Source organism: Globicephala melas, chromosome 1 (genome assembly GCF_963455315.2).
Source record: "Globicephala melas chromosome 1, mGloMel1.2, whole genome shotgun sequence".
Taxonomy (NCBI): Eukaryota; Metazoa; Chordata; class Mammalia; order Artiodactyla; family Delphinidae; genus Globicephala; species Globicephala melas.
In genome coordinates, this window is record NC_083314.1 from 114,246,343 (window position 1) to 114,272,209 (window position 25,867).

General features: G+C 38.4%; 1 protein-coding gene across 3 annotated transcripts in view; it reads right to left on the minus strand.

The window, feature by feature from the left end:
• The window catches only part of SAMD13 (sterile alpha motif domain containing 13), a 48,242-nt gene extending 22,588 nt beyond the window's left edge, over window positions 1-25,654 (minus strand). The window contains exons 1-2 of one of the 3 annotated variants that reach the window (XM_030866181.2): window positions 25,635-25,654; window positions 20,818-20,902 (exon numbers count right to left, since the gene is read on the minus strand). In XM_030866181.2, coding sequence (XP_030722041.1) covers window positions 20,818-20,902; window positions 25,635-25,644 — 95 coding nt within the window. In that variant the 5' untranslated portion in view covers window positions 25,645-25,654. Of the gene's footprint in view, window positions 1-20,817; window positions 20,903-21,026; window positions 21,091-22,288; window positions 22,427-25,634 lie in introns of those variants that run through there. The other 2 variants (XM_030866182.2, XM_060303478.1) reach the window with 2 other exon arrangements.
• Window positions 25,655-25,867: the final 213 nt, after the last annotated feature.

The following is a 25,867-nucleotide window of genomic DNA, read 5'->3' on the forward strand; positions in this document are numbered from 1 at the left end:
TATGGAATTTAAGGAAAGAAAAAAAAAAGTTCATGAAGAACCTAGGGGTAAGACGGGAATAAAGACACAGACCTACTAGAGAATGGACTTGAGGATATGGGGAGGGGGAAGGGTAAGCTGTGACAAAGTGAGAGAGTGGCATGGACATATATACACTACCAAACGTAAAATAGATAGCTAGTGGGAAGCAGCCGCATAGCACAGGGAGATCAGCTCAGTGCTTTGTGACCACCTAGAGGGGTGGGATAGGGTGGGAGGGAGGGAGAAACAAGAGGGAAGAGATATGGGAACATATGTATATGTGTAACTGATTCACTTTGTTATAAAGCAGAAACTAACACACCATTGTAAAGCAATTATACTCCAATAAAATGTTAAAAATAATAAAATAAAATGAAAAAAAAAAAGCAAGTAAAGAACAGAAGGACTAGCTAGATGGAGGAAGGAGGGCAGTACGAGTCAGGCTGTGCTATGTGTATGGAGCCCTGAAACAGTAGCAACACCATGATCAGGTCCCAAGAACAGATGAGCCATCTTCCTGCATCATTTCTTTCCTCTGTAACAGGCATCTTGCCTCAGGCTCATGGCTTTCCTCTGAAATCACATGGCACTCTGTCCTTGGCATATCTCTGCTGCGAATGTCTTCTGAACACTCCACCCCATCTTTCTGAAAACAAATCTGCCTCTTTCCTCACCTGCTCTCAGCTTTCTAGTATAAAGACCTCTGAACTAGTGTAAATAAGGACACTCCTCTCAAGAGGACTCATGAATTTCTGTTTTTCATTTACTATCAGATGCAATTCATGCCCACATTCATAATAAACAAAAACATATGCACATTTCATATCCCGATCATTAATAGTAAAGACAACTGCATACAGATTGCCAGAAGAACTTTCCTTCCCTGCTCTAAGCCATGGCACAATGGTCACCATTCCAAAGAACTTAGTGTGGCTTTAATGCTGAGACAAACTCAGGTTTCCTTCAATAGGGATATCAGTAACACACCAGAATCTATGTAGAAAACAGCAACCCTTCAGAACTTCTAATGTATAGAAGATACGTAATGCATGTTTGTGAATTCTGCTGGCATCAATTGGAACTTCTGTTGTTTTCACACTTAAAATATGATGATATGCTTAGCTGATTCTATAGTTTTACTCATTTTACTCTTTTGAAATGTACACTTCCTTAAGGCAGTTATTTACAATGGACAAAATTGTACAAGTCAAAAAAGTGAACAGACTCAATTCTTAACCCAAGTCATCATTTAATTTAATGGAATAACCAAACGTAACCAAACTTTTAGCATAAGACCATATGATAAGACTGAAGTGTGTCCCCTCCACCCCCAAAATTCATATGTTGAAGCCCTAACCCTCAGTGTGATTCTATTTGGGACTAGGTCTTTTAGGACATAGGGCAATTAAGGTTAAATGAGGTCATAAGGGTGGGGTCCTAATCCAATAGGATCAGTAGCCTTATAAGATCTGCATGCATGCAGTGAGGCAAGGCCATGTGAAGACATAATGAGAAGGCAACCATCTACAAGCCAGGAAGAGAGCTCTCTCCAGGTAATGAATCAGCCAGCATCTTGATCTTGGGCTTCCCAGCCTCCAGAACTCTGAGAAATATGTTTATGATGTTTAAGCCACCCAGTCTATGGCATTTTGCTAGGGCAGTCGAGTAGACTAATACACCATATATCAGAATGAGCAGACAGCCATAAAATACTAAGGAATTAATTTTGGCTTCACTAAGAAAAATTAAAATGCACCAATTAAAAGCAGCACTATTGGGCTTCCCTGGTGGCGCAGTGGTTGAGAGTCCGCCTGCTGATGCAGGGGACACGGGTTCGTGGCCTGGTCCAGGAAGATCCCACATGCCGCGGAGCGGTTGGGCCCATGAGCCATGGCTGCTAAGCCTGAGCGTCCGGAGCCTGTGCTCCACAACGGGAGAGGCCACAGCAGTGAGAGGCCTGCGTACCGCAAAAAAAAAAAAAAAAAAAAGTATCACTATTCACTACCATATATTCTCTGTATTCAAGAATCCATACATATGGCACTCTGACTTATTCCACCAAACATATCTGCAGAAGGGTTATGACATCAGATCCTGATTAGAAAGGTCATTTTTCAGGTTTGAATTAGGGGCTCAGTTTACTCCCCTCCTTTCTTCTTCTTTTGTCTCCCTCTTTCTTTTCTTCCTCCTCACTTTCTTTTTTCCTCCCTTCCTCCCTCCCTCCCTTCTTTTCTTCCTAACAAACTATCTGTTAAGAAGTATTTGGTATTTAGCCACTTATACTGTCTTGGGAGTTCTATTTTTCCATGCTTTTACTATAGTGGTATCTTACATCATGATCACTCCCTGTTCCAGATTGCTGTTCCCTGGAAAGAACAGCATCCCAGGAACCATCACTCACTGTGTTCAGGTAGAATTGGGCAGTGTGGTTGTGGGGTTTGGGAAAGGTGTATGAAACAGAACATTCAGGAACTACCTAGCAAGCTGGTTACAATTTCCTCGTGGCTTTCAAAGAACATACATCTAAGGACTGCTGATCATTTACTTGACAACACAAAAGGACAGAAATATGAGTAAATGAACAAAAGCTGAAGCCAGTGATCAGACACACAATTACTTCTAACAGTTTCCTCTTCCTCCTTCCCTAAGGAGCCTGGCAAGACTTCCAGGCAAATAAATAAATATCCTGTGAAGTTATTTATTTAACCCTAGATGTGACCACTTCCCTTAGAGTTAGACCCCTGGCTGATGTGTGGGTTGCTGTATGTGTAAACACTGTTGGATTCTTTTTTATGAGGTAGTAATAGTAGCCATTGCTATTTTTGTTATATAAGAATTCTCTTTGATAATTCTACAATGAAGTCAGAGTTTTGAAATTCTAGCAATACAAATAATAATTTCTAACTCTACCCTAACATTTTACTTCTATCATTCACCTCCTAATCCTCTAATTCACATGGGCAAAAATGACAACCTCTTTAAATTAATAATTATCTTAATATTTAATAGTTAACAGCCTTCAAGAGGGCTATTCCAAAAGTTAGTGTTAATGCATATATGGCCAATTAATTTATGACAAATGAGCCAAGAATATACAATGGGGAAAGGACAGTCTCTTCAATAAATGGTGCTGGAAAAACAAGAGAGCCACGTGTAAGAGAATGAAACTGGACCACCATCTTACACCATACACAAAAATTAACTCAAAGTGGATCAATGATTTGAATGTAAGACCGTAAGACCTGAAACTATAAAACTTGTAGAAGAAAACATAAGTGGTAAGCTCTTTGACATCAGCTTGGCAATGATTGTTTTTTGGACCTGACTCCAAAAGCAAAGGCAACAAAAGCAAAATTAAACAAGTGGGATTGCATCAGACTAAAAATCTTCAGCACAGCAAAGGAAATCATCAACAAAATGAAAAGGCAAGATACTGAATAGGAGAAAATATTTGCAAATCCAAAATATATAAAGAATACATATAACTCAACAGCAAAAAATAAACAAATAAACAATCTAATTAAAAAATGGGCAGAGGATTTGAATATACATTTTTTCCAAAGATATGCAGATGGTCAACACATATATGAAAAGATGCTCTACACCATTAATCATCAGGGAAATACAAACCAAAACCACAAGGAGATATCACCTCATGCCCTTTAGAATGGCTATTATCAAAACAAACAAGAAATAACAAGTGTTGGCAACGATGTGGAGAAAAGGGAACACTTGTGCACTGTTGGTAGGAGTGTAAATTGGTTGCAGTCAGTATGGAAAACAGTAGGGAGGTTCCTGAAAAAAATTAAAAGTAGAACTACCATACAATCCAGCAACTCCACTTCTGGGTATCTATCTGAAGGAAGAAACCACTAAATCAAAAAGATATATGGACCCCCCCCACATTCATTACAGCATTATTTACAATAACCAAGACATGAAAGCAACCTGAGTGATCATCAATGGATAAATGGATAAAAAAATGTGGTATATATACACAATGGAATAGTATTCAGCCATAAAAAGGAAGGAAGTCTTTCCATTTTTGACAACATGAATGGACCTTGAGGGCATTATGCAGGGGAAATAAGTCAGAGAAAGACAAAAATATATAATCTCACTTATATGTGGAATCTAAAAACAAAAAATAAAAAAAAAACCATTTTAAACCCCAAATCATAAATACAGAGAACAGATTGGGGGTTGCCAGAGGTAGGGGTTGGGGGTACACAAAATGGGTGAAAGTGGTGAAAAGGTACAAACTTCCAGTTATAAAATAAAAGTCATCGGGGTGTGACATACAGCACAGTGACTATAATTAATAATACCGCATTGTATATTTGAAAGTTGTTAAAAATTCTCATCACAAGAAAAAAAATTTGTAACTCTATATGGTGATGGATGTTAACTACACTTATCGAGGTGAACGTTTCACAGTATACAGAAATAATGAATGATTATGTTGTACATCTGAAACTAATATGCTATATGTCAACTGTATCTCAATATTTAAAGTTTGTATTTTAATATTAAAGTGAATTTAAAACTTTCCAACATTAATTACTAAGAAAAGTATCACTTGACTGATTTTAAAATAAATGTTATTTCCAAAATTAAAAGAGTCTTTGCTTCATAATAAAACAACAAACTGAACACAAATGCAGAGGAAGATGGTGAGATACATGTGCAAGAAAAGGCATGGTTTTAATACGAAAGAGCTTCTTTTGAAAGTTGCTAAACTTTGTTGCTGTGAACTTTCTCTTGCAGTAGAGCTTCTCCACTGAGGGGTGAGGGGCATGGTGGTGGTGGGGAGATAAACCACTTGTTGTTGAGAAGCTGCTAACTTACTATTAGCATCTATTGTGTGGGAACATTGGTTCCTACTCCATCTTAGGAGAAAAGGGAAGAAGGGAAAAAAGACCAACTGATGAAAAAGGGAGTAAGATTAAGTGAATGGGAAAAAAAAATTCACATTGTATACTTGTAAGTTGTACAGATATGAACATACATGTGAAACACCTAGAATTTTTTTTAGAATTTATTGAAAATTCTAACATGGATCTAACATGGCTAAACATAGATCAATGGTAAGAGTGTCATGTACCAAGGTTTTGATTAATCCAAAAATCTGTGTATCTGAAATCTACAAAAAGAGAACACTATGATCCCATTTGTTCAGTAAAGGTTTATGTGTACTTTATATACATTTACATATGGATACAGAGAGTATTTGTACAGAAACTGTCTAGAAGGACACATTCCAAACTATTAAGATGGCTCCCTCTTAGATATTTAGTTATTTTTAAACTTAATAAACACTATGAATCCACCAGGCAAAATAAAACCTATAATCTTGACAATAATTATATCTATCCCATGCCTGTGTCCCCCACCTGAGGTAATCATCCTCAACCTTATATTCATTTAACCTTTCTCCCTGTGCACATGTGCAAGAGCTTGTCTTGGCTATATACCTGTGCAGTATGGTAGCCTCTAATCACATGTGGCTGTTGAGCATTAAAAATTTGACTAAGAAACTGGGTTTTTAATTTTCTTTAATTAGTTTAAATTTAAAATTTGAACTGGTATAAAGTATGTTTCTGATAAACACAACTTCATTGTTTTGGTGTAACAACATTTCACTTTAACCACTGAATCACCCAGGATACTACTGTTGAATTGAAGTTCTATCAGATGCAAGTCTCCTCTCTAGTTTTACACATTAACACATGGCAATCTAGTTGGTGTCCACACATTGACTCAGGTCAAATGATCTTTTCTATGCACCCATGTAATATTGTAATGTGTTTGATGCAGACAGCGCAAGTTATGAAAATCTTTTCATGTGCTGTACTGGTAATTAATAGCCTTACTATTTTAATTTTAATATAATTAAATATTTTTTAGTTAAAAATAAGTATGTATAAATTTTAAAATTTAAAAAGGAGGCATAGGAGGAGTCATGATGGCAGAATAGGAAGATGCAGAATTTGTCTCTCCTCACAAGTACATCAAGAGTACATCTGCAAATGGAACGATTCTCACAGAGCACCTGCTGAACATTAGCGGAAGACTTTGGACACCTGAAAGGACAAGAAAAATCCCCTCACAACTGGGTAGGACAAAAGAAGGAAAAACAGAAAAGAGGAATTGAAAAAGGGACCTACAACCCTGGGGCATTTGTGGGAAGTGGGAGGGGCACCCATCTGAGCAGGCTTGCCCACCCTTCAAGCCAAGGTCTCCTTGACCTGCATAGGCTCCAGGGTCTTGAGCACCACCCATTCCAAAGCCTCCTTGGGAAACAGACCTGGGCACCCCTGCCTGAGACAGGAATCCACCAGTGCTGGTGGGGGCTGAGTGCTAAAGAGTGAGGTTAAGAGAGCAGATTCAGGGAGAGGACTGCTGTTGGCTGTGCAGATACAACAGAGGGGATGGGAGTAAGGGGCTCTGCGGCTGGGAATGCCCCTAGCGGAAGCGTGGTCTGCCTAGGAAATGAGGTGCCATCGTTGAGTGGCCCCTGCCTCCGTGCGCACTGGGAAGGACTCCACCAGAGCGAGCGTGCCCCAGTCTGTTGCAACTGCCTGCTGGTCTCTGCCGCCACAGGCACTTGGTGCATACCCCAGTTGTGGCTGCCACACCCCTCCCTGGCCTGAGTAAGTGTGCCCCAATCAGCCACTGCTTTTTCTCCCTCTCACCTGGGTGGGAAACAGACGCCTGAGGGTGGTGCACATGGAGAGGTGGGGCCAAAACAAAAGCTGAGCTCCAGGGGCAGTGTGACTACACAGGCCATGGATTAAACCTCTGTGATTGGCTTGGTAAATCCTGCGTATGGGAATATATGAATAGACAATGAGTGTTCCCACAACTGAGACCAGTCTAACTTTAGCAGCAGTGGACTCTGGGTGCAGGTACATGAAGTAGTTTGGTCAGGTGAGAGTCTGAGTGCCCCCACTGGGCCCACAGCAGGTCCAGAGACCTACCTAGAGGTACTGGAGAGCCTCCTGGGGAGGCAGGGGTTGGCTGTGGCTCACTGTGGGAGCAAGCACACTGACAGAGGAGGCACCAGGAAAATATTCTTATTACTATTATTCCTTTTTAGTTTGCTTCATTTTGTTCAGTTGTTGGTGTTCTTGTTTTCATTATTTATTTTTATTTTCAATATTTTTTATTTTTCTATTTTTACTTTTATGTGTTTTTTTCCTGTTTTTGATTTTTTTTGGATCATTTTTATGTGTTGGTTTTATGTTTTCTTTGCCATTTTTAAAAATATTAGTTTGCTTTCAGTTTTTGTTTTGTTTTTCATTTTTTGTTTTCATTAGTGTAGTCCTTATTGATTGTTCTCATTTTTGAGTTATTTTGTTTGTCTGTTTTCTTGTTTTTTGTTTTCTATGTTTTGTTTTTGTTTTTTCTGTCTGCTTCTTTGTTTCTTTCCGGTTGTTTGGTTTTCTTTTTACCATTTGTCTTGGGCTTGGTTTGTCTGTTTTCTTCTTTTTGTGTGTGTGTGGGTTGTTGTTGCTGTTTGTTTGTTTTTGCTACTTGTCTTGGGGTTTTTTTTGTCTGTTTTATTTTCCTTTCTTTTTTCTCTGGTTATGCTACGTAGTTTGCAGGCTCTTGGTTCCCCGGCCAGGGGTTGGACCTGGGCTTCCGGGGTTGGAGCACCGAGTCCAGGATGCTGGACCACCAGAGAATTCCAGAGCCCAGGGAATACTAATCACTGTGCACTCTCCTGGAGGTATCCATCTCCACACCAAGACCTGGCTCCACCCAACTGCCTGCAGGCTCCAGTGCTGGAAACCTCATGCCATACAAAAGAAAGGAACACAGCCCCACCCATCAGCAGACAGGATGCCTAAAGTCATACTATGCTCACAGACACCTCAAAACACACCACCTGATGTGGCCCTGCCCATCAGAGGGAAAAGACTCAGCTCCACCCACCAGAGCACAGGCACCAGTCCCTCCCACCAGGAAGCCTACACAAGCCCCTGGACCAAACTCACCCACCAGGGGGAAGACAAGAGAAACAATGGGAACTATGACACTGCCGCCTGCAAAAAGGAGACCATAAACATGGTAAATTCAACAAAACGAGACAACAGAGCAATATGTTGCAGAGGAAGGAGCAAGGTAAAAACCCACAAGACCAAATAAATGAAGAGGAAATAGGCAATCTACCTGAAAAAGAATTCAGAGTAATGATAGTAAAGATGATCCAAGATCTCAGAAATAGAATGGAGGCACGGATTGAGAAGATACAAGAAATGTTTAACAAAGACCTAGAAGAACTAAAGAACAAACAACCAGTGATGAACAACACAATAAGTGAAATGAAAAATACACTAGAAGGAATCAATACCAGAATAACTGAGGCAGAAGAATGGTTAAGTGAGCTGGAAGATAAAATGGTGGAAATAACTGCCAGGGAGCAGAATAAAGAAAAAAGAATGAAAATAATTGAGAACAGTCTCAGAGACCTCTGGGACAACATTAAACACACCAACATTTGAATTATAGGGGACCCAGAAAAAGAAGAGAAAGAGAAAGGGTCTGAGAAAATATTTGAAGAGATTATAGTTGAAAACTTCTCTAACATGGGGAAGAAAATAGTCACCGAAGTCCAGGAAGCACAGAGAGTCCCATACAGGATAAATCCAAGGAGAAACATGCCCAGACACATATTAATCAAACTAACAAAAACTATATACAAAGAAAAAATTTTAAAAGAAGCAGGGAAAACAACAAATAATATAAAAGGGAATCCTTGTAAGGTTATCAGCTGATGTTTCAGCAGAAACTCTGCAGGCCAGAAGGGAGTGTCAGGATACATTTAAATTGATGAAAGCGAAAAACCTACAACCAAGGTTACTCTACCCAGCAAGGATCTCATTGAGATTTGATGGAGAAATCAAAAGTTTTACAGACAAGCAAAAGCTAAGAGAATTCAAAACCACCAAACCAGCTTTAAAGCAAATGCTAAAGGAACTTCTCTAGGTGGGAAACACAAGAGAAGAAAAAGACCTACAAAAACAAACCCAAAACAATTAAGGCAATGCTAATAGGAACATACATATCGATAATTACCTTAAATGTAAATGGATTAAATGCTCCAACCAAAAGACATGGACTGGCTGAATGGATAAGAAAAGACCCATATATATGCTGTCTACAAGAGACCCACGTCAGACCTAGGGACACATACAGACTAAAAGTGAGGGGATGGAAAAAGATATTCCATGAAAATGGAAATCAAAAGAAAGCTGGAGTAGCAATACTCATATCAGACAAAACAGACTTTAAAATAAAGACTATTACAAGAGACAAAGAAGGACACTACATAATGATCAAGGGATCAATCCAAGAAGAAGATGTAACAATTGTAAATATTTATGCACCCAACATAGGAGCACCTCAATACGTAAGGCAAATGCTAACAGCCATAAAGGGGGAAATCGACAGCAACACAATAATAGTGGGGTGCTTTAACACACCACTTACACCAATGGACAGATCATCCAGACAGAAAATTAATAAGGAAATGCAAGCCTTAAATGAGACATTAGACCAGATAGACTTAATTGATATGTTTAAGACATTCCATCTGAAAGCAGCAAAACACAATTTCTTCTCAGAATATTCTCCAGGAACATTCTCCAGGATAGATCACATCTTGGGTCACAAATCAAGCCTCAGTAAGGTTAAGAAAATTGAAATTGTATCAAGCATCTTTTCTGACCACAGTGCTATGAGATTAGAAACCAATTAAAGGAAAATAACTGTAAAAAACGCAAACACATGGAGGCTGAACACTATGCTACTAAATAACCAAGAGATCACTGGAGAAATCAAAGAGGAAATCAAAAAATACATACAAACAAATGACAATGAAAACATGACGACTGAAAACCTATGGAAGGCAGCAAAAGCAGTTCTAAGAGTCAAGTTTATAGCAATACAATCCTATCTCAAGAAACAAGAAAAATCTCAAATAAACAGCCTCAACTTACACCTAAAGCAACTAGAGAAAGAAGAACAAAAAAAAAACCCCAAAGTTAGTAGAAGGAAAGAAATCATAAAGATCAGAGCAGAAATAAATGAAATAGAAATGAAGAAAACAATAGCAAAGATCAATGAAATTAAAAGCTGGTTCTGGTTCTGTGAGAAGATAAACAAAATCGATAAATCTTTAGCCAGACTCATCAAGAAGAAGAGGGAGAGGACTCAAATAAATAAAATTAGAAATGAAAAAGGACAGATTATAACTGATACTGCAGAAATACAAAGGATCATGAGAGACTACTACAAGCAACTGTATGCCAATAAAATGGCAACCTGGAAGAAATGGACAAATTCTTAGAAAAGTACAACCTTCCAAGACAGAACCGGGAAGAAATAGAAAATATGAACAGACCAATCACAAGTAATAAAATTGAACTGTGATTAAAAATCTTCCAACAAACAAAAGTCCAGAACCAGATGGCTTCACAGGTGAATTTTATCAAACATTTAGAGAAGAGCTAACACCTATCCTTCTCAAACTCTTCCAAAATATTTCAGAGGGAGGAACACTCCCAACCTCATTCTATGAGGTCACCATCACCCTGATACCAAAACCAGACAAAGACATCACAGAAAAAGAAAATTACAGGTCAATTATCATGGATGAACATAGATGCAAAATCCTCAACAAAATATTAGCAGACTGAAACCAACAACACATTAAAAGGATCATACACCATGATCTAGTGGGATTTATCCCAGGGATGCAAGGATTCTTCAATATATGCAATTTAAACAATGTGATACACCATATTAACAAATTGAAGAATAAAAACCATATGGTCATCTGAATAGATGTAGAGAAATCTTTTGACAAATTTAACACCCATTTATGATAAAAACTCTCCAGAAAGTGGGCATAGAAGGAACCTACCTCAACATAATAAAGGCCGTATATGACAAACCCACAGCCAACATCGTTCTCAATGGTGAAAAACTGAAACCATTTCCTCTAAGATCAGGAACAAATCAAGGTTGCCCATTCTCACCACTATTATTCAACATAGTTTTCTAAGTTTTAGCCAGGACAATCAGAGAAGAAAAAGAAATAAAAGGAGTCCAAATCGGAAAAGAAGTAAATCTATCACTGTTTGCAGATGACATGATAATATACATAGAGAATCCTAAAGACGCTATCAGAAAACTACTAGAGCTGATCAATGAATTTAGTAAAGTTGCAGGATACAAAATAAATGCACATAAATCTCTTGCATTCTTGTACATTAACTATGCAAGATCAGAAAGAGAAATGAAGGAAACAATCCCATTTACCATCACATTCAAAAGAACAAAAAACCTAGGAATAAACCTACCTAAGGAGGCAAAAGACCTATATGCTGAAAACTATAAGATATTGATGAAGGAAATCAAGGACGACACAAACAGATGGAGAGATATACCATGTTCTTGGATTGGAAGAATCAATATTGTGCCCTATCAAATTACCAATGACATTTTTCACAGAACTAGAACAAAAAATTTTACAATTTGTATGGAAACACAAAAGACCCCGAATGGCCAAAGCAGCCTTGAGAAAGAAAAATGAAGCTGGAGGAATCAGGCTCCCAGAGTTCAGACTATACTACAAAGCTACAGTAATCAAGATAGTATGGTACTGGCACAAAAACAGAAATATAGATCAAGGGATCAGGATGGAAAGACCAGAGATAAACCCACACACCTATGATCACCTAATCTATGACAAAGGAGGCAAGAATATACAATGGAGAAAAGAGAGTCTCTTTAATAAGTGGTGATGGGAAAACTGGACAGCTATATGTAAAAGAATGGAATTAGAACACTCTTTAACACCATACACAAAAATAAACTCAGAGTGGATTGAAGACCTAAATGTAAGGCCAGACACTATGAAACTCTGAGAGGAAAACATAGGCAGAACACTCTTTGACATAAATTGCAGCAAGACCGTTTTTGACCCACCTCCTAGAGTAATGAAAACAAAAATAACAAATGGGTCTTAATGAAACTTAAAAGCTTTTGCACAGCCAAGGAAACCATAAACAAGACGAAAAGACAACCTTCAGATTGGGAGAAAATATTTGCAAATGAAGCAACTGACATAGGATTAATCTCCAAAATATACAAACAGCCCATGCAGCTCAATATCAAAAAAACAAACAACACAATGCAAAAATGGGTGAAGACTTAAATAGACATTTCTCCAAAGAAGACATACAGATGGCCAACAAACACATGAAAAGATGCTCAATATCACTAATTATTAGAGAAATGCAAATCAAAACTACAATGAGATATCATATCACACCAGTCAGAATGGCCATCATTAAAAAATCTACAAACAATAAATGGTGGAGAGGGTGTGGAGAAAAGGCAACAGTCTTACACTGTTGGTGGGAATGTAAATTGACAAAGCCACTATGGAGAACAGTATGGACATTCTTAAAAAACTAAAAATAGAACTACTATATGATCCAACAATCCCACTACTGGGCATATACCCAGAGAAAACCATAATTCAAAAAGACATATGCACCCAAATGTTCATTGCAGCACTATTTACAACAGCCAGGACATGGAAGCAACCTAAATGTCCATCAACAGAGAAACAGCTAAAGAAGATGTGGTACATACATAGAATGGAATATTACTCAGTCATACAAAGGAATGAAATTGTGTTATTTCCAGAGACCTGGATGGACCTACAGACTGTCATTCAGAGTGAGGTCAGAAAGAGAAAAACAAATATAGTATATTCACACTTATATGTGGAATCTAGAAAAATGGTTTAGATGATCTTATTTGCAAAGCAGAAATAGAGACACAGTTGTAGAGAACGAGTGTATGGATACCAAGAGGGAAGGGGGTGGTGGGATGAATTGGCACACGGGGATTGACATATACACCCCAGTATGTATAAAATAGGTAACTAATGAGAACCTACTGTATCGCACAGGGAACTCTACTAAGTGCCTTGTGGTGACCTAAATGGCAAGGAAATCCAAAAACGAGGGGATATATATATACATATGGCTGATTCACTTTGCTGTACAGCAGAAACTGACACAGCAGTGTAAAGCAACTATAATCCAATAAAAATAAAATGAAATAAAATAATGAAAAGGAGGCATATTACTGATGCAGAATCAAAAGGAGATGCAGAAAGTAGCACTAGAACCAGAATAGTAAAGAAAAAGGAGCCTGGCTAAAAGTATGTCGGAAATTTCATGATGAACAGCAATTGCAATTTGTTGGAGCAGAGCAAAAGGAAAAAAGCTGTTTGTTGTTTAAAAAATGGACAATATTAATTAATAATATAATTAATTAATTATATTTAATTAATTATATATAATTAATTATATTAATCATTATATAATAATTATATAATAATATAATTATAATATATAATAATTATAATCTATAATAATAAATAATATATAATAATTATAATATAATATATAATAATAATAAATAATATATATAATATAATAATTATATATAATTATTATATATAATTAATATTTAGCAAAGACATAGTGAATTTGGTAACTTGCTTCTCAACAGTCAAAAAGAATTGATGACATTAGTCACCTGTAATCAAAATTAAACGTACAATGAAACATTTTGAAGTGATTTTAAACAGAATCTGAGCTGATTCTGTATCTGTATGATACTAATGTTCAGTCTTCTAAAGCAGATTCCTGAAAAGTGTCATGTATACCATTGTTAAATCATTCAGTAAATATTTGCAAATGCTATGGATCAATGCCAGACAATGGAATTCTTAAAAGAAATAGAACACAATACATTTAATATCTGTGTTCTTTGCCTGTACTTGTTGGTTAAGTCATGGAAGAAATATACTAAGATTTATTGTATTGTTAAGTCCAATTCAAGGTTTCATTAAAACAAAAAAATGCTTTCCAAATATTCAATAATTAAAGACAAAAAATACTTAAAGACAAAAAAATGGCAGAGTAATTTATATTTTCTCATTGATATCAGACTACATGTAAATGAGCTTAATTTGAAGCTCCTAAAAAAAAAGGAAATGCTGATTTGTAGCCTAGCTAACCTAGCTAAACAGGCACAAAATTTCGTGTTAAAATTGAAACTTTTCAGAGTACAATACAATGAAATTAATTTTACACATTTTCTAACATAAATCAATTTTAAGAAAAAGTTGAAGAATGATTTGCTGACATTGATAAATTTATAGTTGCTTATAAATTTATGCAATACCCTTTTGAATTTAATGTTAAAAATATGACTTAAGTATCAGTAAATTTATTTAACTTGGACAGAGATAGTTTTGAAACTAATGCTATTGCTTCAAAGTCAAATCAAATCTTCTAAAAAAAAGAAGAACCAGTTGTGTTAATGTACATGCATACATTAAGAGAAAATAATTTTTTGGTACGTGGTTAATTTATTGGGACTTTTAGGTATGTTTGGAATTATTAGGGTATGTGATTCTGCTTTTTCGATTGCAAATTTTATGAAATCTAATAGAGATCAAGCATTTCTAATAAAAATTTGGCATCCAAATTGAGACATACTCTAAGTATAAAATACATAGTGGATTTATAAAATTTAGCATGAAAAATGTAAACTATCTCATTCATAATATGCTATATTGATTACAGTTCAAAATGATAACATCTTGGGTATTTTCAGTCAAATATAAAATATACTAAAATTAATTTCATCTGTTTAAATATGACCACTAGAAAATTTTAAATTACATACATGTCTCAAATATCATTTCTACTGAGCAGCACTTGTATATATCCAGAAACAGAATGGCTGAGTTATAAAATATTTTATGGTTCTACACTTGAAAATAATGCCAAATTGTTTTCCAAAGTCTCTGGATTATCAGCATCAACATCACCAGAGAACATGTTAAAATGCAAATTCCCAGGCTGAATCAGAAACTCTGGAGATGTGGCCCAGCAATCTGTATTTCCAAGTGACATAAACTCAAGTTTGAGAAATCACTGTCCTAGTACTTAGAACAGACTTTAAAATACTCTGTACTTAGAAGAAATATGCCATTTTGGAAAGGGAAGTCCTGTCTTTGTTATGGTCATATTTTTGAATGTTTGCAACATCTACAAATCTTGGAGACAAAAATAGGCTTCTATAGCCTCCTGGTAGTGAGAGCCATACCTCTGGTGAAAGTGACTGAAAGCCACCTTTAAACAACCTAGTCACCCTAGTGCAGAAGAAAGGACTCAGGCTTCAGAACCCGAATACCAGCACCAGCACTCCTTAGCTCTGAACTCTTAAAAGGTCTTTTACCTCCTGGAGCTTTGGTATTCTCCACTATAAAGTGGGAATTATAGCACATACCTCAAAATATGGTTGTGAGGATTAACAAGGCTCACACGAAATGCTAGACACAGAAAAGGGACACCATAAATAGTAGCCTTATAAAACTAAAGCTCTGATCAGGAGCATGTGGCCAGTGAATAAGAGCCATTACCCTAGGCTTCTTTGGAAATGACCCTTTGTGAAGTACATTCCCTAGTAAACAACTATATTTTCCATATCTGGAAAACAAAATGGAAGCAACTGTGAGCCCCAGTTTGGGTAGATCTCAGAAAGAGCCTTAAAACTCTATGTTTAGGAATTCTGTATTATAATCTAACTCTACCCTGCCCAACATGTTAGCCGATAGCCACTTGGCTATATAAATTAACTGCAACTTCTATTTCTGATCAAGATGGAGTAACGGGGCCCAGATTTACCCTTCTGCCTAAAACAACTAAAAAAATAGACAAGATGTATGAGAATGGCACTCAAGGCATTCACTGGACATAGGCAATAAAGAACAGTGACCCCTGAGGGATGGGAAACAAGCAAGGTAAGCCGTATCCACTTTCTGCCTGAAGAGAGATTTTAGGCTGTGCCCAGGAAAGAGTTCTAGAGAGGAGAGAGCTACACAGAGAGAACTCTGGAGAGGTGTAGAGACTTCCCGTCAAGCGCTCAGCAGAGTACTGATTATCACATACACATGAGGAAACAGGCTGGGGAAAGAACCACGAAAAAGAGAAACAATCCTTAGAGATCACACAGAGATGGGAATGGTGCCTGTTTCCATCTGCCAGAGAGGAAAATCTCATCATTCAGGAGCATTGGTTAGAGTACAAAGATGGGTCTTACTTCAATAAAAGGGGGAAAATACCCTTAAATACAGCTCTAGTCCTGCACAACAATGCTTAAAAGAATCAAATTGTTTGTTTCCAAGTAATTTAGGCACATCCCAGGACAAAGATCAGGAATATTTATAGGAATACAAAAATATCCAACACCTAACAAAGTAAAATTCACAATACCTGACTTATAATAAAAAATTACCAGGCATGCAAAGAAGCAGAAAAATATGACCCATAATGAAGAGAAAAGCCAATCAACTGAAGCTGACTGAGAAATGATAGAATTAGTAGACAAGGATGTTGAAACAATTATTATGAATATATTTCATATGTTCAGAAGCTAGAGGGAAGAACATGTTAAGTGAAGACATGGAAGATATAAAAAAAAGACCAAGTTGAACTTTTAGAGATGAAAACTACATCATCTGAAATGAAAAATGCATTGGGTGGGATTAACAAGAGATTATACATTTCAGAAGAAAAGATTAGTGAACTTGAAGGGGAGGCAGTAGAAACTATCCAAAATGAAACACAGAAGACTGGAAAAAAATTAACAGGGCATCAGTGAATTGTGGGACAATATCAAACGATTAAATAAACCTATAACTGGAGTCCCCAAAGGAGAAGTGGAGGGGGACTAAAAAAAATTTGAAAAATAATGGTTGAAAACTTCTAAACTAAGTCCACAAATCCAAAACACAAAACAAACTTCAAACACAAGAAAGATGGAGAAAACTACACGGAGTCTCATAATCAAATTGCTCAAAAATAAACGATAAAGAGAAAATTTTAAAAGCAGACAGAAAAGAAAGACACATTTATACAGAAGAACAAAGACAAGAAAAAGAGTAAACGTTTTCTCTTAACATCAGGAACAAAATTAGGATGTCTAATCTCACCACTTCTATTCAGCTTTTTAGTGGAGGTCCTATTCAGTTCAATAAGGTAGGAAAAAGAAATGAAAGGCATCCACACTGGGAAGGAAAAAGTAAAACTGCCTTTACTCACAAAACATAACTGTCTATGTGAAATATCTGATAGAATCTATGAAAAAGCCACTAGAAGTAATAAATGAGTTTAGCAAGGTTGTAGGATACAAGGTCAATATAAAAAAATCAATTGTATTTCTATATACTACAACAAACAACTGGAAATTTAAATTTAAAAAGCACTTCCATTAATAATAGCATAAAAATATGAAACATGTAGGGATATAGACAAAAGATGTGTAAGACCTGCACACTGAAAACTATAAAACATTGCTAAGAGAAATTAAAGAAGACCTAAGTTAACAGAGAAAAATGCTATGTTAATGAGTTGGAAAACACGATATTGCTAAGATGTCAATTCTCCTTAAATTGATCTATAATTCAATGCAATGCCAATCAAATCACCAGCAGGCATCTTTCTGGTAGAAATTGACAAGCTGATTCTAAAATTTATATGGAAATTCAAAGGACTAGGAGTGCCAAAACTAGTTCCAAAAAGAACAAGTTGGATGGCTAATACTACCTGATTTCAAGGTATATTATAAAGCTATAGTTATCCAAACAGTGTTGTATTGGCATAAATATATACAAAAATATCATTTGAATAAACTAGAGTCCAGAAATAGATCTACACATATATGATCAATTATTTTTCAACAAAGTTGCACAGACAATTCAACAAATGGTGCTGGAACAACTGGATATCCACAGGCAAAAAAAACAACCACTGTGACCACCACCAAAAGAAAGACTTTAATCCTTATCCCATACCATGCACAAAAATTAACTCAAAAATCATAGTCCCAAATCTAAGAAAACATAAGAGAAAATCTTTGTGACCTTGGGTGAGGCAAATATTTCTTAGATGTGACACCAAAAGCACTATCCATAAAATAAAAAATTGATAAACTGGACTTCATCAAAATTTAAAACTTCTGCTCTTTGAAAGGCACTGTAGAGAGAATGAAAAAAAAATCACACACCACAAGAAAATATTTTCAAATCATGTACATGATAAAGGATTTGTATCCAGAATATATAAAAACTCTACACAATAATATATTAAAAAACCAGCCCAATAAGAAATGGACAAAAGATTTGAACAGTACTTAAGAAGTCTATGGATAAAATAAGCACATGAAAAAATGCTCAACATCATCGGTCATTAGGGAAATGAAAATTAAAACCACACCTAATGACATAAAGAACAGTGATCACACCAAGTTCCTGAGCATATAGAACAACTGGAATGCTCACACTGCTGGTGGGAATGTAAAATGGGACAACTAGTTTGGAAAACAGTTTGGCAATTTCTTACAAAGTTTAACATACACCTACCACACAGCCCAGCCACTTCATTCCCAGAGATTTATCCAAGAGAAATGAGTATGTCCACACATAGACCTGTACACAAGTGACCAAAGTGGCTTTAATTGTAATCCCTAAAAAAAATGGAAACGATCCAAATGTCCATCAACAAGTGGGTGGATAAACAGTGAACAAAGTATTGTATATCCATACAATAAAATACTACTCAGTAATAAAAAGCAACAAGCTATTGATACACACTATAACATGAATAAATCCCAAATTAATTATTCTGGGTGAAAGAAATCAGATCCATTCCCTCCTCCCAAAAAAGTACATTATGAATAATTCCACTTATATAAAAATCTAGAAAAAGTAAACTAATCTACAGTGATAGCTTATCAGTGGTTGCCTGGGGATATGAGGGAAGGGAAGGGCAGGAAGGAGAAATTACAAAGGTTTATGAGGAACCTTTGTGGGTGATAGATATGTTTATCCTAATTTTGGTAATGGTTTCATGGCTGTATACAAATGTCAAAACTTATCAAATTTTATACTTTAAACACATGCAGTTTATTATATGTCAGTTATATTTCGATGAAGCTGTTAACTTTTTTTTTTTTTTTTTTTTTTTTGCGGTATGCGGGCCTCTCACTGTTGTGGCCTCTCCCGTTGCGGAGCACAGGCTCCGGACGCGCAGGCTCAGCGGCCATGGCTCATGGGCCCAGCCACTCTGCGGCATGTGGGATCTTCCTGGACCGGGGCACGAACCCGCGTCCCCTGCATCGGCAGGCGGACTCTCAACCACTGCGCCACCAGGGAAGCCCTGTTAACTTTTAAAGTTGATTTAAACTGAGTAAAATTAAAAGTTCAGTTCATCAGTTACACTAGTCACATTTCAAGTTTTTAATTGCCACATGCAGGTCATGGCTATCATTGTGGACAGTACAAGTGTAGGGCATTTTCATCACTGCTCAGAGCAGCTGATCTAACTAACACATTGAAAAAGCATCTGTTTCTTTCATTCCTCCTCCATCTACCTACCCCAAACATCAAAACTGGAAATAAGCATGGCAGCATGGCACTGATATATAAATTACGGGAGAAGTTTTTTTTTGTTTTTTTGTGTTTTTTTGTGGTACGCGGGCCTCTCATGTTGTGGCCTCTCCCGTTGCGGAGCACAGGCTCTGGATGCGCAGGCTCAGCAGCCATGGCTCACGGGCCCAGCCGCTCCGCGGCATGTGGGATCTTCCCGGACCGGGTTACGAACCCGTGTCCCCTGCATCAGCAGGCGGACTCTCAACCACTGCACCACCAGGGAAGCCCACGGGAGAAGTTTTAAAAGCAGATTTTATTAAGTTTAATGTAAGTTTAATGTAAAATACACCTTCTATTCATAAACATATATAGCACACTATTTCCTCACTTAGGTATCACAGCTTCTATGGATTACATTTAATTAGTTTCTTCCAAAGCTCAAGTTGAAGGCAATTTTAAACTGACATGGGAAAAATGAAACAGACAGCACTGTCTCGAAACATACTTTTACCTTGTAAGCAAAGTGGTTATAGCTAAAATATAACTCATAAAAGAGAATATACATTTTTTTCATATACTTACAGATATTTTATGAGTTACTCTGAAATACGTAGCGTGTTTCAGAATACGCTACATAATGCAACTAAATTTTCTTATTTAAAAGAATCAAGCATATAACTCACAATAAATATAAACACAAGTTTCAACTGTAAGAACAGATGTAAAAAGAGAAGACTATGGTATATATGGAAATGTTTCACATTCAAGTTCATAAAATTAGGACAGAGAAGTCGTTAAACTTAATATTCTTACTGACGCTTTTTTCCTTCTCTCCCTATAGCTTTCAGTTTTGAGAGGGGTGATTTTATTAAAAAAGACTCAAACTCTCTTTTCTGTTTCCTCCTACCACCACCTCACCCCTCCGTGTAGCCTGTGGACTTGGGAGGCAGAGTCTATGTTTGCTCTGTGTTTTTGTTTCAGTATACAGAACTCAGGGCTGGAATCTTCAACCCGCCCTGTTCCAAAGGCTGATACAGTAAACCTTGATGCACAGTTTGATGTCTGAATCATCTCTGTCTTAGAAATGGATACAGAAAAAGGCAATTGGAGCTGGGGGGAGAGGGGAGGTTGGTGGCCAGTGTAGACCAATCAACCAAGACAACCCCCAAACAGTGTATTGTACTCGATAAGCAAGAAGTATAAAAATAGAACCCAAGTCCCTCTGTTGTTTGTAGAAGCAGAACTCACAAGCCAGTTTCACTTACTTTTTTACACCGACAGAGCCATTTTCCTTGTTTTCCATGTCAACAGATAGCATGGGGAGGCTGCAGGTTTCCTTTACTTCAGCAACTAATCAATAAGGGAGAAAAGCTTGTGTTTAATTCTTAGAAAGTGAGAGAAGAATATATATTCTGAATCGGAAACATAATGGCCCCTTTTACAGCCTCACACCAGTTCATGTATGTTTGCTTACATCTCTAGTTCCCTCAGCGACTGGAGAGACGTGATTAAACCTAAAGAACTGGAGGAGACTATTGGGGTGTGCTTTCATCTGTACTGGCACTCCCTGCCTTGACAATAAGCATTTGCAAATGAAATTGAATCCTCGTTCAAAACAAGTGCTGTGTGAACTGGCACAGCTTCCTCCAGGTGCCAAGCTCTCACTTAAGACATTGTAACTTATAAATGAGTCAAAGTCGAGAAAAACAATCCCCCTTTTCCTCCCCTTCCCACCACGGGCTATGATTTCTTCTTTTCTTACTGGATTTGTTTTTCTGTCCACTCCCACTGCTCCTCTGTTTTTTCATTGCGATGCAAAAGAGCACTTAAAGCTTTCGTCAGCAAGTATTCCCCTACCTCACATATTCTCAATGAAAACCTCAAAAACCCGTCTGTGAGATGGCCACACTGTGGTAAATCTGGAAGCTCACAAAAATGTCAGATAGCCCTTAGCACAGAAAGGTGGTACTGGTGTGTGTGTGTGTGTGTGTGTGTGTGTGTGTAAGACAGGGTAGGCAACTCGTTAGATTTATATAAAAATCATCAAAACATTCAAGGAGATATAGTAGCATCCATCACTTTGTCTTTTTGTTTAGTAGGAAGAGGACTGAAAAAATAAAATCCCTCCACAATTAATATGCAATTAGCAAGATGAAAAATCTATGAACAAAACTGCTGGAAAAAAAAAAACTAGTTCTGAAACGTGCTTGTTCTTCTGCAGCTGAAGCCATAAATTAAATACATTTCCTCTCAAATCACTTTATACTTCGGCACTCCTTCCCCTAGGGATTACTCTGACATGACAAGTGCATCATTCATTTAGTATATTCACAAGATTTTATCACTGTTAGAGAAGTAGATGATTAACAAATAATACTGTTAAGTGTGGGATTATCTTCACTGCTGATACATACACACGCGCACGCACACACACACACACACAAACTTCCAGTCGCTAAACCACTTAGATCATCCATAGAGAAATCCAACATTTAAGATACATATAGATATTAACATACATCCACACACCGTTACAGAGTAGACAGAAGATAGTGCAGCTTACTCCATGCCAAAAGAATGATTTCACTTCAGTTGGAAACTGTTACACATTCACCATTTTCTAAGCATCTCAGAAACAAAACAAAACAAAACACTCACAATGATACTCTGCAACACCACACTACATTGTCTTATTATTATTTTCTCTTTTTGTGGAAGAGTAAAAAGAAAACCTACCTAGAAGCAACTAAAACATGTCATTTTTTATAGGCTTATCAAGAACAGCCAAAGAAACCCCAATGTTTTCTTTCACAAAGTAGGCTGGCAAAGGAATTCAATAAGGAGGTACAATTTGACACAGTGAAATAAAACCAGGCTGGCTCTCAGCCAACATGACGTTAGGAATCACACACAAGCTGCACCAACTGCCTTCTGGTTCATGGCTGACTTTTTAAAGCTACAGTGTGCCTGTTCACTTTTGCTAACTACCTTCAGCACAATTAGTGGAAGTGAATGAATCATGAGTCTCCAAACTGCAGAATTCTCCCTGCACCTGTCTTGTTCAAAGAAAAACAAGCTATATCAAGAGCCTCTTATTTTCTCCCTCCCCTTCATTGTTTCTGCATGTATTTGCTGCTGTTCTGAGCATGAATGCCATGTGTCAAACTATTTCTTTTTCTTTCCTGTAGGAGAAAAGAGAAAATAAGAGAAAGCCTGGTGCTTAGGCGCTATACCCAGTGAACACCCAGAAGCTGCAGTCCTGTTACCCTTTCTTCCTAGTTGAGACTTGCCAACAAAGTTTCCAGGGCTGGCTTTTAAGTAATCTCTTTGTGAGAATAAGGAAAGCACTGCCTAGATGAAAATCCTTTTATTTCATTATGCAGGAAGTAACATATTTCAGAGAGGATGCAAAGTAGATGACCAGATCTCCTGAGAATGCCCACATTCTTTAATTTTGGCATTCATCCTACCAGATGAAGTCAGCAAAAAATTCAAAATAAAACAAACCTTATTCTACAAAACAAAAACAATTAGTCTGGGAGGTTTCATTTTAACTGTTTATCCCAGTTGCGTAAAAAGCATAATTCAACAGATTCAACACTTATTGTCTATGAGCACCTGGTACTATATCAGTTACATATGAAAAAGAAGATCTTGTGCCAGCCCCCAAATTCATAGTATCTTCCACCACCATCCTAGGTCCCAGTTCTGGTAAGTGGGAGATGGAGTAGCGGCTGGGCACGATCTTTTGATTAAGTTACCCCGGTCAACCTCACAGTTCTCTTGCTTGCTTGGCTGGGAACTAGTGCTCAAGGGAAACATTCCCATTCCACAAATGTGCCGTACATACACTAGAAACATAAATGGTTGTCAGTGAAATAAACACCAATCAATATTTGCACACTTTTAGGTCAAGATGTCAACAAAACCTCTCAAGGTAGGGCAGAGAATTACAGGTTCTCAAGAAGGATCCTAGAAAAAGTCATCTGCTGCTGTAATCGTGTGTAGACTTCAGGCAGAATTGAGGAGAAAGCTGCTGGTCTCCCTTTCCTTTAGTACTTTTTAAGGGTACTAGAAGATCAGCAACTATGATCCAAATTTGCAACCTGAATTTCAAAGTCAAGTTTTTCCCCTTACTTATTGCAGAAATTATATTAGAAATTTTCAACTTCTTGAAAGATAGTCGCTGAGAAAAATTTCAAGGGCTGTCTCTGCCCATCTTTGCCATTGCCCCCTTGAAAGAGCAAATAATAATAATTTAGGAAAGAATTCTAAATGTTCTTATATTTTTGAGTAACGTTTTCTAAGCACGGCTCAAACAGGTGGGGTTTTTTTGTTTGTTTTACCACCACTGATCAAAATAATGAACTCTTCTGGAGATAGAGCACTCTTTCACCAACAGATTCCATAATGCTTTTGGGTTTGATCTGAAATTTCTCAACTGTTCTACAACTAAATTCAAATGGAAGGGCGCTGGGCTGTGAGTCCTGAGGGCAAGGGATAGAGAACAGGGTGTCCTGACAGCACTGTCATGCCACTGCTCAGAAAAAAATGAGGTTCAGCACGCCACTCTTGAAAGGAAAGAGGCAAAGAAAATGTAGTTATGCTGACTCTTCCTTAGACACACTCACAGGAGAAAGGATTCTGTGAAGTTTCTCCAGGAATTTCTTCCTACATATAGAAACGGACATCCTTTCCTGTCTTGCCTGCTGTGATCAAAAGTTTGCCTGTTACACAAGGGTATGGGTTTCAGGAGGTGTTGTGAAAAATCAATCCCATTTTATACAAAATGAGCCACAAATTCTGACAACAGGAGGATTCACTCATCAGCTAGTTTCTAACTTTGGAATAAACTGACATTTGTGGGTATAAGTATATATACTAGTACTCAACCCCTTCCTCTTCACTCCCTCCACCAAACTGTTTGATATTAACCCTCTTCTCTGCTAATAAAAATTGTGTGTTTGTGTGTAGGGTGGTGTCTGGTTGTGTGTGGTGCATAGCATAAAGGCAATGTGTGTGATGAGTGTATGTGTACGCTGTGTAATATGTGAGTGTTTGTGGTGTGTGTAGTGTGTGGTATTTGTGTGTTGGCAGAATGTGTAGTGTGCACGGTGTTTGTGTGTATGTGTGTCTGTAGTGTGTAAGCGTAGAATGAGAGATACACATGCAAACCGACAAGATCTTCTGATCCAGGATATCATGGGATGTGCTAAAATAACTTCGGAGATCCTTGTGCTAGGATTCTGGAGCAGAACTTTCCTGGACACTTGGGAATGGGCTCAGATAGCAGGGGAGATGGGTCAGAAAGGACGGGAAACTGGCGCCTCGATCGGCTGCTTTTATTGATCCGCACTCATCCCCCAGAGACCCAGTGCCCTCCCCCAGGAACCTCCCGCCGGCCTTGTCTCCAGGAGTGGGCCCACAGGCGCATCCAGCCCGCGTCCCAGAGCGCAGACCTGGGTGCACAGGGCTGCAGAAGTAATCTCGAGAAGCCGCCCGAGGGCACGGCCGAGCTCAACGGGTCCCCAAGGGCATCTCAAGGAAAACTAAGGAGGGCCTGGAGAGGGGGCAGTGGGGGCAGAACAGAGGGCAGCAGAGGAAATGCCAGAGAGTCTCTTGGACCAGCCGGTCCCGTCCGATAGCCAAACGACTCGCTTGTGGCACTGGTGACAGAGGGGAAAGTTTCTGGCTAAGACTTTCCAGAAGAAACCGTTCGTCCTTGAGACTGGGGACTCCCCGGGGGAGCTCGTCTTTGGAAAGGGAGTAGGGGGGTGTGGCGCTCGCTGTGCGCCCAGCCGAGCCGTGCCACCTCCCGGTCCCATCCTGCGAGCTCTGCTCCGCAGCCCGCGGTGAGCCGCAGCTCTCCGCGGAGCCGGGCACGCTTCTGCCCCCAGTTCCACTCCAGGGTGACAGATTCCACGCTCGGGGGTGCAACAAGCTGTAGGAGCACCGGACACACAGCAGAGACGAGGGAGGGCAGGGCGGTTTTTATTGTGGCTTTCTTCGTTTCCTTCCATCCTGGAGAGAGGGGAAGACGGGCGCGTTCCCAGCGCGCTCGCAGCACGAGCGGATCACTTACCTCCCCGCATGGCCGGCGCCGGGAGGCTTTACCCCGCACAGAGCTCGCCGGCCGCCACGCGCCCAGCCCCAATGCAGCCGGCCGGGCGCGCTGGGCACGCCGGGACTTGTAGTCTCCGCGGGCGGGGTAGGGGTCCAAGGGCTCGGGCGGCTCGGAAGCCGAGAGGCCCGGAAGGGAAGGGACGAGGCCGGGGCTTTGAGAAGGTAAGGGAGGACATTTGCAAGAACTTAAAA